Below are 20,894 nucleotides of genomic sequence, written 5' to 3'. Positions count from 1 at the left end.
GAGATATAGGCAAGGATTGTATGGACACCTGGCATGCCAAGGACACCAGGACAGGTGATGAACAGGTGATCCCTAGGGTGGGAGGTACAGGTTTAATCAACACACCTGGTCATATATAATAGATTTGCACGCCATCTACCCAATATAACACCTGGCTCGCGTCTATCACCCTTACTCCCTCACATTGTTCAATACACCCAGTACACACCTGTCACTCACACCACCAGCCCACCTCACACCTGTCACTCACACCACCAGCCCACCTCACACCTGTCACTCACACCACCAGCCCACCTCAAACCTGTCACTCACACCACCAGCCCACCTCAAACCTGTCACTCACACCACCAGCCCACCACACACCTGTCACTCACACCACCAGCCCACCTCACACCTGTCACTCACACCACCAGCCCACCTCAAACCTGCCACTCACACCACCAGCCCACCTCACACCTGTCACTCACACCACCAGCCCACCTCACACCTGTCTCATAATATGCATGAGTACCTGGCAACGTTCAAGAAAGCCACCAGGAATGACAAGGAAGGTCTTCCAGTATATTAGGGAGTACCTAAGCAATAGCAAGAGTGCCACATTGAGGGGGAGTGAGAGTTCCGAGTGAAGAGATGTCATCAGCAGAAACCCGCAGCACTCGGTCAGTACTACAGCTAGTCATACATCTACTAGCTAGTAGTACATCTACTAGCTAGTAGTACATCTACTAGCTAGTAGTACATCTATTAGCTCTATATGAACTACAACTAGTCTTAGTTTCTGAGTGTAAATCATCTCCCAGAGACATGCTTCTTCTCTTCAATGTTTCCTTACGATGCAAAAATAAACAATTAATGCACTGGAATATTCCGAGACGCTACAGACTGGTTTGGATAATTTATTGTTCAACAAGAGGCTATTAGAGTTTAATTTGCGCAAGTGCGAAGTAATGAAGCTAGTTGCTAGGAATAGAAGGCAATATGCAAGGTACTGAAAAAAAATTGGAACACGTCTCCAAACGCCCACATCCAGCGGATATCACTTTCACAGGGAAGGTTTGGCCCACAAAACAATTGCTTTTAGAAATCTGATTTTCTAAAATCAGGATGTACGCTACACATGTTCTAGACCAATTCTGAAGTATCAAGCTAATTAAGACAGGGCGTAGTAGCTACTTGATTACTCACCCGTGCCGGGTTTTTTGTAAGCTTCAAAAACCGGGCAGGTTAAAAAAAACTTTTCCTTTGCTTTAATATGAGCCAACTTAGTTAATTTATATTTTAAACGCATTTTTTGCTATCCATTAAATACATAAAAACCTAACCCACCCCAATCCAGGCTGGTTGTGCTTGAAGAACAAAACAGTTTTTGTTCTTACCATAACAGCGTTAAAGACAAAAAGAAGATGGAGAAAGTTTCGAAGTACGCAGTACCACAGACTCTACTAATGCCAGAGTTGGGGGATATGCTTGAGTTACCGCTCGTCACGGCAAGAAAACAAAGAACAATGAAGAGAGAGATGGTAACATCAGGGTCCCGGTTGTGCAGTGGGCTGCGTTCTCGACTCTTAATCGGGAATTTGGGGTTCGAATCCTGGCCGGAACAGAAATGGTTGGACGCGTTTCCTGTCACCTAATGCCCATATTCATCCAGCAGTAAATAGGTTCTCAGGAGTTATAAGTCAGCTTCTTGTGGGTTGTATCCTGTGGAGGGTCAGCAATTCAACTCTAGGGCGGGGGGAGGGGGCCTTTGATATAAACATAACATGTACATATACGCTGGCTGCCTGTCCCGATACAATAAATTATTACTACTCTATAATGAAATCACAATAACGTGATGTATCAACGAGAAACCCAGTAAGAGCAATGTGGAGGATTCGAACCTGCTCACAAGGTACTCCTAAGCACATGCCTTTAACCACTTAACCAGGACATGCTCACAACCAGACAGACAGGTCGACAAAGGACACCTGTGGTAACCAGATACTCGAATGAACTAGATCTATTTTTCTTCAGAACAGTGAACAAATAAAACGCAATCAGAAATAAAGTGATGAAGACCGACTCATGTCCAGCTTCACATGTTGCTACGGTAAAGAGCCACACATGATGCTATAAGGAGATGCTAAGATGCACAAGATGCTAAGGATCCTGTACACCAGTCGACTGATGGCCGAAAGACGGAACACCACCTTTTCTCTTTCCGTAAAAATAATATAATACCAACACCTCGTTAGCCAATACGAGCATTACATGTATTGTTTAAAAGTGGAACAAGGCATAAATTGGGTTTGAAGTCTGAGTTTGGAAGTGACAAGTGAAGCCCCCTGAGAGCCCCGTGTCCTGTGCCCTGAACCCTTGAGAGCTCTGAACCTCTAGCGAAGTACCCGAGCTCCTGTGACCTCTACAGTCCATGACACACAAACCAATGGACATTTCTGAGGAAACAACGATACAGGAAAACGACACGAAAATAGTACACGTTATTACCTCAGAGAAGATTCAGCATATTCATGCTGACCAGACCACACACTAGAAGGTGAAGGGACGACGACGTTTCGGTCCTTCCTGGACCATTCTCAAGTCGATCTATTACCAATTTATGCCAATCGACTTGAGAAAGGTCCAGGACTGACCGAAAGGTCGTCGTCCCTTCACCTTCTAGTGTGTGGTCTGGTCAACATACTTTAGCAACGTTATTGTGACTCATCGCCTGCACTGAGCATATTCATATTCACAAAAACCTGGACTAAAAATTTAAAGATTTTTTTTTTACCTACAAATTGCCTACAGGTGTGGGGTGTAAAGGTGTAGCGCAATGAGCATGTGTACAAGTGTACGGCAAAAACAGGTGTGGGACAATCTACAGGTGTGAGGGCAATATGCAGTAATGGGGCAACTAGTTGCCTAGTTAGTTGCTATTTTAGAGTCCGCTCCTCGGGGCAAAATTTCCATGTAGCACAGGCTATGGTGATCCCATAGAGGGGAGGGAGGGGGGGGGGGGATAGACGGAGGCAATAGTAAGTGTAGGGCAAGGTACAGGTGTGGGCCACAGTATAGGTGTACAGGTTTGGAGCAATACCCAGGTGTTGGGTAATACAAATGGACAAACTTACAAATGCATGGGAGAAATTTACAAGTGAAAAGGTGGGACGGGGGCCTGGTAGTATACGCTTAGGCGTATACTACCTGGTAGTATACGCTTAGGCGTATACTACCAGGTAGTATACGTAAAGGCGTGAGGCAACACGCTAAACAACAGATCTGGGGTAATATACAGTTACTATGTAACATACAGGTGTAAATGTACATATATGTGTGTGTATATATATATATATATATATATATATATATATATATATATATATATATATATATATATATATATATATACACACACACACAATTGTACAATATTCAGTCGACAGATCTCTCTCTCTCTCTCTCCTCGTCACAGCCCTTGGCCAAGCTGATGGCTGTCCTTGACTTCCAAACCGCAGAAGTAACCGCTACCGCAGGTGAGACTCGCCGCAAGGAATCCCGGCCCGCGGTCACCCCCGTTGCGGTGCGAGGAAGCATCTCATCATCGTGTACAAACCCCCGCCAGCGCTGGAGCGTGCTCCACGCCTTACTGACCCAGCCACACACACACACACACACACACACACACACACACACACACACACACACACACACACACACACACACACACAAAGGTTTGCCACCAGACTAGTACCCGAGCTGAGAGGTATGAGCTACGAGGAGAGACTACGGGAATTAAACCTCACTTCGCTGGAAGACAGAAGAGTTAGGGGGGACATGATCACCACATTCAAGATTCTGAAGGGGATTGATAGGGTAGATAAAGACAGTCTATTTAACACAAGGGGAACACGCACAAGGGACACAGGTGGAAACTGAGTGCCCAAATGAGCCACAGAGATATTAGAAGGAACTTTTTTAGTGTCAGAGTGGTTGACAAATGGAATGCATTAGGGGGTGATGTGGTGGAGACTGACTCCATACACAGTTTCAAGTGTAGATATGACAGAGCCCGATAGGCTCAGGAATCTGTAGACCTGTTGATTGACGGTTGAGAGGCGGGACCAAAGAGCCAGAGCTCAACCCCCGCAAACACAACTAGGTGAGTACAACTAGGTGAGTACACACACACGCACACGCACACACGCACACACGCACACGCGCACACACACACACACACACACACACACACACACACACACACACACACACAGGTAAGGTAAGGAGGGAGAGGTAAGGATGGAGGGAGCTGAGCGAAATGTTGAAAAGGTTTTCAGGCTTGGAAAGTACAACAAGGACAGAGACCGAATGATAAAGGTGGTTTTCATGAGCGAAATCGCGAAAGAGGAACTGCTAGCAAGGAAGTGTTGTCTAAAAGGTGTAGAGAAGTTCAAGAAAATATTCCTGCAGAGGGATATGACAAGGGAAGAGAGAATACGGACAGCAGACGCGAGGAAGGAGCGCAGGGAGAGAGAAGGAAATCAGAGTACCACAACCCAGAACCCTACAATCCCAGAGCGAAGTGGAGAACCCTCCTCAAACAGTGCAACAGCCACAGGGATTGGGGCACCACCCCCAAATTCTACCTAACAGACACCCAACCTGCCCCATCCCCTGTCAGCCCCCCACTAAGTACCCACCTAGGGCACCCTCCCCCCACCCACCCCCCTCCCCCCACCCACCCCCCTCCCCCCACTCACCCCCTTCTTCCCCTCACCCCTCTCCCCAGGACCTCCCTTCCCCCCCATCCCCCATGCCCTCCCTTCTCCCACATGCCTTCCCGTCTCTCCCACCCCCATGCCCTCCCTTCTCCCCCTCCCCCCTAAGCCCCCACTCTCCCCCACCCCACCTAAGTCTTCCCCTCTCCCCCACTCCCCTAAACCCTCCCCTCTTCCTCACCCACCTCAGCCCTCCCTTTTCCCCCACGCCCCCCAAGCCCTCCACCCTTTTCTCTCCCCCCAAGCCCCCCCATCTCCCCTATCCCCCACAGCCTCTCCTCCCCCCATGCTTCCCCAACCCTCCCTCTCTTACCCACCCCCTGTACCCTCCCCCTCTTATCCACCCCCTGTACCCTCCCCCTCTTATCCACCCCCTGTACCCTCCCCCTCTCCCCCACCACCCCAAGCCCTCCCTCCTCCACCAATCCCCCCGTGCCAGGTCCCCCCAGCTCCCACTCACCCCAGATCCCAAAGGTCCCCCCCAGAAAAGAAGCAGGAGAGAGTCAGTTTCAGGGTGATGTACTCGAACATAGATGGGATCACAAGCAAGACAAGTGAACTAAGGGAAAGAGCACAAGAAGTTAACCCAGATGTAATCGGACTCACTGAAACAAAACTCTCTGGAATCATAACGAATGCCGTGTTTCCCCAGGAGTATACAGTAATAAGGAAAGAGAGGGAAGGTAGAGGAGGAGGCGGAGTGGCCCTACTCATGAGAAGGGAATGGAGTTTTAAGGAGATGGCCATCCCGGGCTGTGAGGAGTTCAGAGACTACATAGCAGGCACCATAACAATGGGAGGACCAAGAATAGTAGTAGCAGTAATATACAACCCTCCACCAAATGACAGGAGACCCAGTCAAGAGTATGAAAACAACAACAAGGCAGTTAACACTATAATTGAGAGGGCAGCCTCTGCTGCCTGTAGAAATAGATCCCACCTGCTCATCATGGGCGACTTCAATCACGGAAAGATTGACTGGGAGAACAAGGAACCGCATGGAGGCGAGGATACGTGGAGAGCCAAACTATTGGAGGTGGTGACAAGCAACTTTTTAACGCAGCATGTCGGAGAACCCACAAGGATGAGAGGCAATGACGAACCAGCGAGACTCGACCTAGTCTTCACTCTGAACGACTCCGACATAAGAGAAATCGGTTTTGAGGACCCAGTAGGAATGAGCGACCACAGTGTACTGGTGTTTGAGTACTTGATTGAAGAAGGGTTATTGAACTCGAGGAGGGATACCGAAACCAAAACGTTAGCATACCGAAAGGGAAACTGTGAGGGGATAAGAAAATTCCTAACAGATATAGCATGGGAAACAGAGCTCAGGGGAAAGACGGCCCAAGATATGATGGATTACATCACGCAGAAGTGCAAGGACGCAGCAAACAAGTTTGTCCCAGTCCAAAAGGAAAACAGAGAAATGAAGATGAGAAACCCATGGTTTAATCAAAGATGTAGGCTAGCTAAGCAGCAAAGTAAAAGGGCATGGAGAAACTATAGGAATAACAGGACACTGGAGAGCAGAGAAAGATACCAGAATGCCAGGAATGAATATGTCAGGATGAGAAGAGAGGCAGAAAGACAATACGAAAATGACATCGCAAGCAAGGCAAAGACTCAGCCTAAATTGTTGCATAGCCACATTAGGAGAAAAACAACAGTAAAGGAACAGGTTATGAGATTAAGGATAGGGGCGGAAGGATTCACTACAAATGACAAGGAAGTGTGTGAGGAATTGAATAAGAAATTCCAGGAGGTCTTCACCTTAGAACAAGGAGAAATTCCAGAGGTAAGTGAGGGAATAGCTAACCAGGAACCACTGGAAGAGTTTGAGATTACCAGTGGGGAAGTAAGGAAGTGTTTACTAGAGTTGGACGTGACGAAGGCTATAGGCCCAGATGGAATCTCCCCTTGGGTTCTAAAGGAAGGAGCAAGAGAACTGAGCCTACCACTCTCCATAGTGTATAACAAATCACTGGCAACAGGGGAACTGCCAGATATTTGGAAAGCAGCTAACGTAGTCCCGATATACAAGAAAGGGGATAGACAGGAGGCACTGAACTACAGGCCAGTGTCCCTAACCTGCATACCATGCAAGCTGATGGAGAAGATTGTGCGAAAAAAACTAGTGGAGCATCTGGAGCGAAGGAACTTTGTAACACAGCATCAACATGGGTTCAGGGATGGCAGGTCCTGCCTCACAGGGTTACTTGAATTCTACGACCAGGCAACAAAAATAAGGCAAGAAAGAGAAGGGTGGGCAGACTGCATATTTTTGGATTGTCAGAAAGCCTTTGATACAGTGCCACACAAGAGGCTAGTGCGAAAGTTGGAGATGCAGGCTGGAGTGAGAGGGAAGGTACTCCGGTGGATAGAGGAATACCTAAGCAACAGGAGACAACGAGTCTGTGTGAGGGGTGAGGTCTCAGATTGGCGAGACGTCACAAGTGGAGTCCCGCAGGGGTCAGTCCTTGGACCTATACTGTTTCTGGTATATGTAAATGATCTCCCAGAGGGTATAGATTCGTTCCTCTCAATGTTTGCCGACGATGCAAAAATTATGAGGAGGATTGAAACAGAGGATGATAGTAGGAGGCTACAAGATGACCTGGATAGACTGAGTGAATGGTCCAACAAATGGCTGTTGAAGTTCAACCCGAGTAAATGCAAAGTGATGAAACTAGGCAGTGGAAACAGGAGGCCAGGCACAGGATACAGAATAGGAGATGAAGTACTTAATGAAACAGACAGAGAGAAAGATCTAGGAGTTGATATCACACCAAACCTGTCTCCTGAAGCCCACATAAAGAGAATAACGTCTGCGGCATATGCGAGGCTGGCTAACATCAGAACGGCGTTCAGGAACCTGTGTAAGGAATCATTCAGAATCTTGTACACCACATATGTAAGACCAATCCTGGAGTATGCGGCCCCAGCATGGAGCCCGTACCTTGTCAAGCACAAGACGAAGCTGGAAAAAGTCCAAAGGTATGCTACTAGACTAGTCCCAGAACTAAGAGGCATGAGTTATGAGGAAAGGCTGCGGGAAATGCACCTCACGACACTGGAAGACAGAAGAGTAAGGGGGGACATGATCACAACCTACAAAATCCTCAGGGGAATCGACCGGGTAAACAAGGATGAACTTTTCAACACTGGTGGGACGCGAACAAGGGGACACAGGTGGAAGCTGAGTACCCAAATGAGCCACAGAGACGTTAGAAAGAACTTTTTCAGTGTCAGAGTAGTTAGCAAATGGAATGCATTAGGAAGTGATGTGGTGGAGGCTGACTCCATTCACAGTTTCAAATGTAGATATGATAGAGCCCAATAGGCTCAGGAATCTGTACACCAGTTGATTGACGGTTGAGAGGCGGGACCAAAGAGCCAGAGCTCAACCCCCGCAAGCACAATTAGGTGAGTACAATTAGGTGAGTACACACACACGCACACACGCGCACACACACACACAGTGGCAAACCAAGGTCGATAAGTCCACGAACAAAAATATATTCTCAAAACATCACAGCGGACCCTTGCCTTGGATTAGAGAATATATGGCATTGGGAAGCTTTGTCAGGTTCCTGTGTTATTTTTTATTTTTTTTATGCAGGGGCCACGTGAGTACCATTGACTCACTTGTGATATGAAAAGCTTATAAATATGTAGGTATATGTATTTGTGTAAATAATTATTGAGTCTGGTGTTGACAACGGCTTTAACAGGCCGAAACGTTCACTTCCTTACACATTTCTCTGTGGATTTTCCGCATAAAAATGATCAGTGTTTTGTGATCGTCAATTGTGTAAATAATTATATATATGTACATGTGTATGTAACATTAACAACTGTGTAACTAGCTTCACAAGATTGTCACTAGCTTAGCCAAATGAACTATGGGGTTCACAGTTTCTGAACCCATTATATGCCTCTGTAACCCTTTCCACCACCGTCCACTGGATGGGTATGCATAAGAAGGAAAGAAATTGAATTGAATTGGTACATGCTGCTGTGGCGGTGTGTCCACTGACAGGATGAGTGCCGCTGCCCAATACTGTCACTGTGGCGGTGTGTCCACTGACAGGATGAGTGCCGCTGCCCAATACTGTCACTGTGGCGGTGTGTCCACTGACAGGATGAGTGCCGCTGCCCAATAAACTCGCCCCTCGGGGCAAAACATAAAACTTAAAAACTGCCTCGGTTAAAAATCCTCAGACGACAATAACGTGTTAGTGTAGAACCTAATCTTCGGAGTGCACACTGCCTCTAAGAGGAACTCTGTTTCATCGTGGGAATCGTAGAAATCTAAACTGTTTCTTTATCAGGGGAGTCTCGCGGCAAGACTCCATCATGTCTCAGTGTGAGAGAGAGAGGAAGAGAGAGGGTTGGTGAGGGAGAGAGGGAGCTTAAAGTGGTGGTGGTGGGAGAGTGAGGAAGGGGTGGCCAAAGAGGGACCAGCAGCAGCAGCAGCAGCAGCAGCAGCAGCAGACCCCCACCACAGCCACCACTTGAGGCCAGCGGGGCGGCTCTCACACCGCCCCTCCCTCCACTTGATAAGTTTATAAACAAGACAGTTTTTTCTTCCTCGGAGCATATTTTAACGCGAGAGGAAGACCTGGTAGGACAGAATGAAGAGACGGGAAGGTGATGCAAGGTGGAGAGAAGAGGCAAGCAGAAGATGGAGACACGGGGCAGAGAGATGAGAAGCAGTAGGAGGGAGAAGGAAGAAAAGCAGAACTGAGATGAGGAGAGGTAGAAGAGATGGAGATTGGAGAATGTAGCAGTAAATAAAGAAAAAAGCAAGTGTGGTGCAAAGAAACAAAAAATAAACTCGCAAGAGCTGGAGCAAGAAAAGCAACAAAGAGCCGAAGAAATCGGGGAAAAAAAATGTCTACCTCGCTAAGAAAAGGCCAAGATGGTGGCATAGATGGTAACCTAAGATATAGACGACCCAAGTATAGATTCGACTCTTAATCTGGAAGGGCGGCGGAAGTTGCCTTCTAGGCCACAGACGGCGTAAGCCAAGATGAGAGGGGGTGATTGATTGATTAAGCCACCCAAAAGGTGGCACGGGCATGAATAGCCCTTAAGTGCATGGTGGCCCTTTGGAGCCATTACCAATATCATTAGCTGACACTGGAGATCTGTGGAGGTGCGACTGCACCCTACGGAGAGGTGGTGACCTCCGGAGAGGGGCGGACTTACCTTCCATGATGTAGAGCATGGAGCCAATGTCCCCCTCCTTGATGATGAGGGCGCCCGCCGCGTACTCCACACTGTACATCGACTCCACGATCTCCTTGACTTGACCCATCTCAAGGTTCTTGAGGAAGTCATTGTCAAGGATAGCTTGACGGAGCAGCTCCTTCGATCTGAAGAGGCAGAACACAAGCGTTAGTGGGAACAAGGGTGTGATGGATGGGGCAGGGGGGGGGGAAGGATTCTAACTGTTGAAGCAGCAATTATAAAGGGAAGTGTGGGAAGGAGACGACCTTCAAGATAATTCTGGAGAGGGAGATATAAAAAAAGCGCTTTATTAAACATTTAACTTTTTAGGAACAACTCAATTTTGTTTCTGTAGTAATGAATATAACAATTATATACGAAAACAATCAATGTCATGAAATCCCAACATAGTTACCCGTCAAACATAACATATAATCACAGAAAATGTACCCACACATCCAGATTGTGTCAAGTAAGAAAACGGGATGTTTAACCTTGGACCGGTCACAGAGAAGCACCTGGATTATGTACACACAAATCTTACACTAACTCTTTTTCAGGTTTCTCACTAATCATGTACTCATATCACATGATACGGAAATTATATGTGAATGCCACGTTCACATTAAACCCAGCTGATACGATGACTTTTAAATCTGATATTGCTAAGAAAATAAAAGAATATACATCTATGCGGGAACTTTAAGAGTCGTGTGCATACAAGCATGCTTTGGATACTTGGCTAAAATTTCTGGTAGTATATCATTTTGAATAAAGTACTTACACATTGCTTCAGCATTGACACAGTTATCCCTGAATTCTGCGATTTGTCCACCTTCGAATACATAGTGACGCAAGGTACACGAGTAGTTTTAAGTGCGAGGTGTGCATTTGTGTGCTCATGTTGATCAAATCACACACCAGAAAGTGAAGGGACGACGACGTTTCGGTCCGTCCTGGACCATTCTCTAGTCGAAAATCGACTTGAGAAAGGTCCAGGACGGACCGAAACGTCGTCGTCCCATCACTCTCCAGTGTGTGGTCTGGTCAACATATTTCAGCCACGTTTTCTGACTCCTCGTCTGCATTTGTGTGTTCATCTTTATGTGCTTGAAAAGCGAGTGTTAGCTCTTGGACCCCGCCTTGCAACTACCGGTCACCAACTGCAAGTAGGACACAGCAGGACACTGACACAATGTTGAGTAATAAATTAAAAAAAAAAAATATGCGCCGTAAACTTAAACATATAATTCTCTGTGTGCCAAAGCCAGCTCTTCAAGCCCGTGAAAACTCAGTTTGTAAACATAGAAAAAAAATCATGTAACAACTAAGTTACATAATTAACTTGTACACAAAATAAAGATATTATTTATCTATAGATGCATCTAAGAATTGGAATTAAACCTATGAATACAGACTCTTAACGCCACGCTATCCTACTCCTCTTGATAATTAGGTCTGACGTATGATAAATCTCAAACACTAATGGGCAGAAACTATTAAAATCAGAAACCGATATAATTAGGCCTGAGAACTGCATGACTCCACAAATGTGGAGTTTTCAGTTGCATATATGCCTGGGGACCATTCAGGCTTGTTCGCATTTGTGTTGCTCACGTGGCCGCACTAAGAGGAGGTGATTTGATAAAATAACCATGCCCAAGATTACCATCAAAGTGCTGACGGGGAGGTGTTTCAAATAGCCTCGGCTATCACCTCTTTTTGTAAGGTCACTGATGGTCGAGTGGTTAAGGCCTCCTGTACACCAGTTGCATAGTGCTCCGCTCGCAAATTTGACGCGCTGTCCTTTTTTTTTATTTGTGGGTGCTCGGTTAGGTTCGGGCAATTTAGTACATCCGTTTAGTGACGTTGGAAACGTTAGAGAAGTCGGGGGGGGGGGTGTAAACACAATACATAAGTACGAGCTTACTGTGCTTCAGGTCTCACGCAAAGTTGTCTAGTTTAAAATACTAGCGAAGCGGACATGGCTGATTTATAATCGTGTGTTAAGTCTACTTGTTCACAACTTGTATAGTGTATACACTCAGCCTAGTGTGTAAAAGTTCAGAGTAAAGCAGGAATAAAACTTCAAAATACTCCAGTTACCCATCCTCACAAATATTACAGAAAATGAATAAAACAAAAATTCTCTGCAAAGTGTTTCAGAAAACGATAGAGTAACGGGGAGACTAAACTAGCAACATTTAAACAAGACTCTTGCTTGGGCATGTCATCCCCATGACGTTACGTACCGTAACATACTTAGATCACGACCCGTGTGACATTGTCACAAATTTGGGGGGCAACAGATTCTTGTAAATAACACACACACATGTAAATGGCTTAGCTTTCAAGACCATTAAGGGGCTACGGTTCCCGAAACCATTACGTAACTGTAACCTTCATGTTTATTCAACTACATTAGCCAAATCTCTTATACCTCGTCTGTAGTTTCCTTCACGTCTATGTTCTTAGTTAAAACTGAGAACTGACTTGCGGTAAAGGACCCCATACCCATCCTGTGTGTGGTAGTGGACCAGGAGCCCCATACCCATCCTGTGTGTGGTAGTGGACCAGAAGCCCCAGACCCATCCTGTGTGTGGTAGTGGACCAGGAGCCCCATACCCATCCTGTGTGTGGTAGTGGACCAGGAGCCCCGTATCCATCCTGTGTGTGGTAGTGGACCAGGAGCCCCGTACCCATCCTGTGTGTGGTAGTGGACCAGGAGCCCCATACCCATCCTGTGTGTGGTAGTAGACCAGGAGCCCCATACCCATCCTGTGTGTGGTAGTGGACCAGGAGCCCCATACCCATCCCGTGTGTGGTAGTGGACCAGGAGCCCCATACCCATCCCGTGTGTGGTAGTGGACCAGGAGCCCCATACCCATCCCGTGTGTGGTAGTGGACCAGGAGCCCCATACCCATCCTGTGTGTGGTAGTGGACCAGGAGCCCCATACCCATCCTGTGTGTGGTAGTGGACCAGGAGCCCCATACCCATCCTGTGTGTGGTAGTGGACCAGGAGCGCCATACCCATCCTGTGTGTGGTAGTGGACCAGGAGCCCCATACCCATCCTGTGTGTGGTAGTGGACCAGGAGCGCCATACCCATCCTGTGTGTGGTAGTGGACCAGGAGCCCCATACCCATCCTGTGTGTGGTAGTGGACCAGGAGCGCCATACCCATCCTGTGTGTGGTAGTGGACCAGGAGCCCCATACCCATCCTGTGTGTGGTAGTGGACCAGGAGCCCCATACCCATCCTGTGTGTGGTAGTGGACCAGGAGCCCCATACCCATCCTGTGTGTGGTAGTGGACCAGGAGCCCCTTACCCATCCTGTGTGTGGTAGTGGACCAGGAGCCCCATACCCATCCTGTGTATGGTAGTGGACCAGGAGCCCCATACCCATCCTGTGTATGGTAGTGGACCAGGAGCCCCGTACCCATCCTGTGTGTGGTAGTGGACCAGGAGCCCCATACCCATCCTGTGTGTGGTAGTGGACCAGGAGCCCCGCACCCATCCTGTGTATGGTAGTGGACCAGGAGCCCCATACCCATCCTGTGTATGGTAGTGGACCAGGAGCCCCAGACCCATCATGTGTGTGGTAGTGAACCAGGAGCCCCAGACCCATCCTGTGTGTGGTAGTGGACCAGGAGCCCCAGACCCATCCTGTGTGTGGTAGTGAACCAGGAGCCCCAGACCCACCCTGTGTGTGGTAGTGGACCAGAAGCCCCAGACCCATCCTGTGTGTGGTAGAGGACCAGGAGCCCCATACCCATCCTGTGTACTCACCTAGTTATACTCACCTAGTTGTGCTTGCGGGGGTTGAGCTCTGGCTCTTTGGTCCCGCCTCTCAAAAGTCAATCAACAGGTGTACAGGTTCTTGAGCCTATTGGGCTCTATCATATCTACACTTGAAACTGTGTATGGAGTCAGCCTCCACCACATTGCTTCCTAATGCATTCCATTTGTCAACCACTCTGACACTAAAAAAGTTCTTTCTAATATCTCTGGCTCATTTGGGCACTCAGTTTCCACCTGTGTCCCCTAGTGCGTGTGCCCCTTGTGTTAAATAGCCTATCTATATCAACCCTGTCGATTCCCTTGAGAATCTTGAATGTGGTGATCATGTCCCCCCTAACTCTTCTGTCTTCCAACGAAGTGTGTGTGTGTGTGTGTGTGTGTGTGTGTGTGGTGTGTGTGTGTGTGTGTGTGTGTGTGTGTGTGTGTGTGTGTGTGTGGGGGGGGGGGGGGTAGTGGACCATGTCACAGACGTATGAACGGCTCACGAATTGAACCCCAATATAAATTTAGCAAAAAAAAAAAAAATAATAATAATAATAATAATAATAAGAATGAGCCACTGACAACGTTCGGTGCGAGGAAACCTTATGATTAAAATATGTAATAATTCGGAAAGTGTTTTTTTTAATTATTTAAATATAACAAATGATATACAGGTTTATGGAGGAATATTTTATGCTAAAAAGCCACGCATACTTTGTGCTAAAAGGTTTAAGTCATGTCAAAAGGTATTGACCCGTCTTGAATTCTGGTAACCCTCTACTCGACCATGTTGGTCACATACCCCATAGGAATCAGGGTGCAAAGTTGCGATGAGGTTAGCCCCAAGCATGTGGACTACAATCAGAGTATTTATAGTAGTCTATTTATAGTACGTAAAACTATCAACAGCAGCAAAAAACGGTAAGCTTAATTAGGGTAAAGATATGAGAGACTGGTTAGACTTGGTGTCACAGGATGGATATGGGAGTCCACTTATAACACACAGGATGGATATGCCCAGGGTTCATCCAGAGTGCCAGGGGCTCCGCCCAGAGTGCCAGGGACTCCACCCAGAGTGCCAGGGGCTCCATCTAGTGCCAGGGGCTCCATCTAGAGTGCCAGGGGGGCTCCATCCAGAGTGCCAGGGGGGCTCCATCCAGAGTGCCAGGGGGGCTCCATCCAGAGTGCCAGGGGGGCTCCATCCAGAGTGCCAGGGGGCTCCATCCAGAGTGCCAGGGGGGCTCCATCCAGAGTGCCAGGGGGGCTCCATCCAGAGTGCCAGGGGGCTCCATCCAGAGTGCCAGGGGGGCTCCATCCAGAGTGCCAGGGGGCTCCATCCAGAGTGCCAGGGGGCTCCATCCAGAGTGCCAGGGGGCTCCATCCAGAGTGCCAGGGGGCTCCATCCAGAGTGCCAGGGGGCTCCATCCAGAGTGCCAGGGGGGCTCCATCCAGAGTGCCAGGGGGGCTCCATCCAGAGTGCCAGGGGGGCTCCATCCAGAGTGCCAGGGGGGCTCCATCCAGAGTGCCAGGGGGGCTCCATCCAGAGTGCCAGGGGGGCTCCATCCAGAGTGCCAGGGGGGCTCCATCCAGAGTGCCAGGGGGGCTCCATCCAGAGTGCCAGGGGGGCTCCATCCAGAGTGCCAGGGGGGCTCCATCCAGAGTGCCAGGGGGGCTCCATCCAGAGTGCCAGGGGGGCTCCATCCAGAGTGCCAGGGGGGCTCCATCCAGAGTGCCAGGGGGGCTCCATCCCAGAGTGCCAGGGGGGCTCCATCCAGAGTGCCAGGGGGGCTCCATCCAGAGTGCCAGGGGGCTCCATCCAGAGTGCCAGGGGGGCTCCATCCAGAGTGCCAGGGGGGCTCCATCCAGAGTGCCAGGGGGGCTCCATCCAGAGTGCCAGGGGGGCTCCATCCAGAGTGCCAGGGGGGCTCCATCCAGAGTGCCAGGGGTGGCTCCATCCAGAGTGCCAGGGGGCTCCCATCCAGAGTGCCAGGGGGGCTCCATCCAGTAGTGCCAGGGGGCTCCATCCAGAGTGCCAGGGGGGCTCATCCAGAGTGCCAGGGGGCTCATCCAGAGTGCCAGGGGGCTCATCCAGAGTGCCAGGGAAGCTCATCCAGAGTGCCAGGGGGCTCCACCCAGAGTGCCAGGGGGCTCCACCCAAAGTGCCAGGGACTCCACCCAGAGTGCCAGGGGTTTCCCCCCAGAGTGCCAGGGGCACACACACACACACACACACACACACACACACACACACACACACACACACACACACACACACACACACACACACACACACACAGACACCTGTGGCACTCAGAACGACACGCTACTCTACCCCGGAGCTCAGAACACCCCCTCCCCCCCTCCCTTGCGCCAGAATCAGGTGGCCGGCAACAGCCTGGCTCCTGGCGTTAGTATATATAGGTCATGCTCCAGGTCCTGGCCCGTCTCTCACCTGGGGACGACTACAACACCTGCCAGTAACGAATACAACACCCGCCAGCAACGACTACAACACCCGCCAGTAACGACTACAAACACCTGCCAGCATGCAACTACTACAACACCCGCCAGTAACGACTACAACACCCGCCAGTAACGACTACAACACCTGCTATCAACGACTACAACACCTGCCAGTCAACGACTACAAACACCTGCCAGTAACGACTACAACACCTGCCAGCAACGACTACAACACCTGCCAGCAACGACTACAACACCCGCCAGCAACGACTACAAACACCTGCCAGCATGCAACTACTACAACACCCGTCAGCAACGACTACAACACCCGCCAGTAACGACTACAACACCTGCTATATACGACTACAACACCTGCCAGCAACGACTACAACACCTGCCAGCAACGACTACAACACCTGCCAGCAACGACTACAACACCCGCCAGTAAGGACTACAACACCTGCCAGCAACGACTAACAACACCTGCCAGCAACGACTACAACACCTGCCAGCAACGACTACAACACCTGCCAGCAACGACTACAACACCTGCCAGCAACGACTACAACACCTGCCAGCAACGACTACAACACCTGCCAGCAACGACTACAACACCTGCCAGCAACGACTACTACACCTGCTAGTAACGACTACAAACACCTGCCAGCAACGACTACAACACCCGCCAGCAACGACTACAACACCCGCCAAGCAACGACTACAACACCCGCCAGCAACGACTACAACACCCGCCAGCAACGACTACAACACCCGCCAGCAACGACTACAAACACACAGATCACTAAGAACTCACATTTGACCCGGCCAGGATTCGAACCCATGACGTCGAGGACCACCTCTAAACATAGACAGCGCCGTGACCACTTGGAGATAGAAAGTGAAGAGAGACTTTCTTCACTTTCTATCTTGCTCTGACGAAGGTGAATTGAACCAAAAACGAGTTCAGCATTCTCTAATTCTTCACATATGCTTATTCGGTATACTTGGATCAGAATTTTTCGTTGTTGAATTTATTATATATATATATATATATATATATATATACTATATATATATATATATATTATATATATATATATATATATATAATATATAATATATATATATAATATATATATCTATATATAATATATATATCTATATATATATATTATATATATATAATATATAATATGGAAAACCCCAGTGAAATGGGAAAGGGAGCTATATATTATAAAATCATAATATATAACCACTTAATGGGGTACCCGGCGGTACCCGGGTCGACTCCATAACTGTACCACTAAAGTGCTGGAAGCCACTAACTCATTAACACAATAATAAACCTTTAACGGAATCGGCTCCGAACACTCCATATCCCATTGCAGTCACCCTTTATTTTGGCGAGACTACCCGTAGACTCCTGGTCTAGCTCAGGGCTAGACCAGCAGGTGGGAGACGGGAAGGGTGGGAGGCTAGACCAGCAGGTGGGTGACGGGAAGGGGGGAGGCTAGACCAGCAGGTGGGAGACGGAAGGGGGGGTGGCTAGCCCAGCAGGTGGGTGACGGGAAGGAGGGGAGGCTAGACCCAGCAGGTGGGAGACGGGAAGGGGGGGAGGCTAGGACCAGCAGGTGGGTGACGGGAAGGGGGGAGGGCTAGACCAGCAGGTGGGAGACGGGAAGGGGGTGGCCTAGACCAGCAGGTGGGAGACGGAAGATGGGTGGCTGACCAGCAGGGGGGAGAAGGGAAGGGGGGGGGTGGCTAGACCAGCAGGTGGGAGACGGGAAGGGGGGGAGGCTAGACCAGCAGGTGGGAGACGGGATAGGGGGGAGGGGCTAGACCAGCACGGTGGGAGACGGGAAGGGGGGGAGGCTTAGACCAGCAGGTGGGAGACGGGAAGGGGGGGAGGCTAGACCAGCAGGTGGGTGTGTCTAGATCATCAGATGGTACAGAGAAGAGACGAGAGAGAGACAGGAGGGAGGAGCGGCCCGGCCAGGGTCGGCGTGGAGGAGAAACGTGCAGTAGTTGGCAGTTTCCTCACACCAGCCTAACACGGCCCTGGCAACGTTTTTATACACCTCACACACACACACACACACACACACACACACACACACACACAAACACACACACACACACACACATGACGTAGCTGGGGCATGGCGAAGCTGGCGGGGAAATGCTCTGAATAATATACTTACGCTAGACTTTCCGAGGGTGTAAGTGGGTGAAAGGGGCCGAGGTGCGTGACCTTATGGAATGCATTAGGGGGTGATGTGGTGGAGGCTCACTCCATACACAGTTTCAAGTGTAGATATGACAGAGCCCGATAGGCTCAGGAATCTGTACACCTGTTGATTGACGGTTGAGAGGCGGGACCAAAGAGCCAGAGCTCAACCCCCGCAAACACAACTAGGTGAGTACAACTAGGTGAGTACACACACACACACACACACACACATAAAGAGAATAACGTCTGCGGCATATGCGAGGCTGGCTAACATCAGAACGGCGTTCAGGAACCTGTGTAAGGAATCATTCAGAATCTTGTACACCACATATGTAAGACCAATCCTGGAGTATGCGGCCCCAGCATGGAGCCCGTACCTTGTCAAGCACAAGACGAAGCTGGAAAAAGTCCAAAGGTATGCTACTAGACTAGTCCCAGAACTAAGAGGCATGAGTTATGAGGAAAGGCTGCGGGAAATGCACCTCACGACACTGGAAGACAGAAGAGTAAGGGGGGACATGATCACAACCTACAAAATCCTCAGGGGAATCGACCGGGTAAACAAGGACGAACTTTTCAACACTGGTGGGACGCGAACAAGGGGACACAGGTGGAAGCTGAGTACCCAAATGAGCCACAGAGACGTTAGAAAGAACTTTTTCAGTGTCAGAGTAGTTAGCAAATGGAATGCATTAGGAAGTGATGTGGTGGAGGCCGACTCCATTCACAGTTTCAAATGTAGATATGATAGAGCCCAATAGGCTCAGGAATCTGTACACCAGTTGATTGACGGTTGAGAGGCGGGACCAAAGAGCCAGAGCTCAACCCCCGCAAGCACAATTAGGTGAGTACACACACACACACACACACACACAGAAACAGAGAGAGAAGGGGGGGGGGGGGGGAACGGCTATCCCACCTTACCCTCCCCTCTCCCTACATTTCACCCCGTTTCTTCTCCCATCTTTCTCAAACGCAGAGAAGTACCGGCTGGTGCCCTAGGTACCCTAGCTGATCCTTCCCCCTGCCAAGCTCTCCCTCTCTTTCCCTCCCTCCCTCTCCCTCTCTTTCCCTCCCTCCCTCTCCCGCTCTCTCCCTCTCCCTCAAACCCACACTCTCCTCCCTCCTCCGCCTGCCCCACTACCCTCTCCTCCTCCTCCCACTTGCCAGCAGACACGAAGGTCACGCACCTCGGCCCCTTTCACCCACTTACACCCTCGGAAAGTCTAGCGTAAGTATATTATTCAGAGCATTTCCCCGCCAGCTTCGCCATGCCCCAGCTACGTCATGAACCACCTGGAGACGCCACTCACATGGGACACCAGGCCATGAACCACCTGGAGACGCCCCCTCACATGGGACACTAGGCCATGAACCACCTGGAGACGCCCCCTCACATGGGACACCAGGCCATGAACCACCTGGAGACGCCCCTCACATGAGACACTATCCCATGAACCACCTGGAGACGCCCCTCACATGGGACACTATCCCATGAACCACCTGGAGACGCCACTCACATGGGACACCAGGCCATGAACCACCTGGAGACGCCCCTCACATGAGACACCAGGCCATGAACCACCTGGAGACGCCCCCTCACATGGGACACTAGGCCATGAACCACCTGGAGACGCCCCCTCACATGGGACACCAGGCCATGAACCACCTGGAGACGCCCCTCACATGGGACAGCAGGCCATGAACCACCTGGAGACGTCTCTAACATGGGACACCAGGCCATGAACCACCTGGAGACGCCCCTCACATGGGACACTATCCCATGAACCACCTGGAGACGCCCCTCACTAGGCCATGAACCACCTGGAGACGCCCCTCACTAGGCCATGAACCACCTGGAGACGCCCCTCACTAGGCCATGAACCACACACTAAGCACATCAGCCCTAACATCCTCCAAGAGGAAGATAGGGCTGGCAAAATAATAAACTTCTCACACAAACCCCGAACACAACCAAGGAAGTTTACCACTTCATTATGACAAGGACTCCTCAACACGTGATGGACCACCATTAATCAGCTGGACGGGTTCTACGACTGGTGCAGAGGGCACGTAAACTCGTAGTTACAAAAGTATACAAGAGCGTCAGGCCACGACGCATCATGGCCGTCATCACCTCTGGGGGCGGGGGGGTCAGACCCCCAGGTGGAAGCGGTCTAGGTATTGGAGGAACATATTCACAAGAGCAACAACTGCAGCCAAGGATAACACAACATCCAGAACAATTGACAAAAGCTTTAGGGCCAACAGAACTCCCAGTGACAAAAAACTAACAAACAACGGAATGAGCTGTTAGTACTTAGAGCCTCGGCTGACATCCTGGAAAACTCGTTAGACGGAACAAACCTGCTTATTTGCTGGGAGTTCTAAATGTTAACCTCAAACCCCATGGTCACGGGTAA

The 20,894-nt window shown here is 49.6% G+C and overlaps 1 protein-coding gene across 6 annotated transcripts in view; it reads right to left on the bottom strand.

Moving 5' to 3' along the window:
* The window catches only part of for (cGMP-dependent protein kinase for), a 579,799-nt gene that overhangs the window by 475,733 nt on the left and 83,172 nt on the right, over positions 1–20,894 (bottom strand). For all 6 annotated transcript variants that reach the window (XM_069329496.1, XM_069329495.1, XM_069329493.1 and 3 more), the window contains exon 3: positions 9,975–10,141. In XM_069329496.1, coding sequence (XP_069185597.1) covers positions 9,975–10,141 — 167 coding nt within the window. The remainder of the gene's footprint in view (positions 1–9,974; positions 10,142–20,894) is intronic.

This window comes from Procambarus clarkii, chromosome 22 (assembly GCF_040958095.1).
Source record: "Procambarus clarkii isolate CNS0578487 chromosome 22, FALCON_Pclarkii_2.0, whole genome shotgun sequence".
In the NCBI taxonomy this organism is placed as follows: domain Eukaryota; kingdom Metazoa; phylum Arthropoda; class Malacostraca; order Decapoda; family Cambaridae; genus Procambarus; species Procambarus clarkii.
Note: the sequence above shows the minus strand (reverse complement) of the source record. Positions and strands in the feature narration are given on the sequence as shown.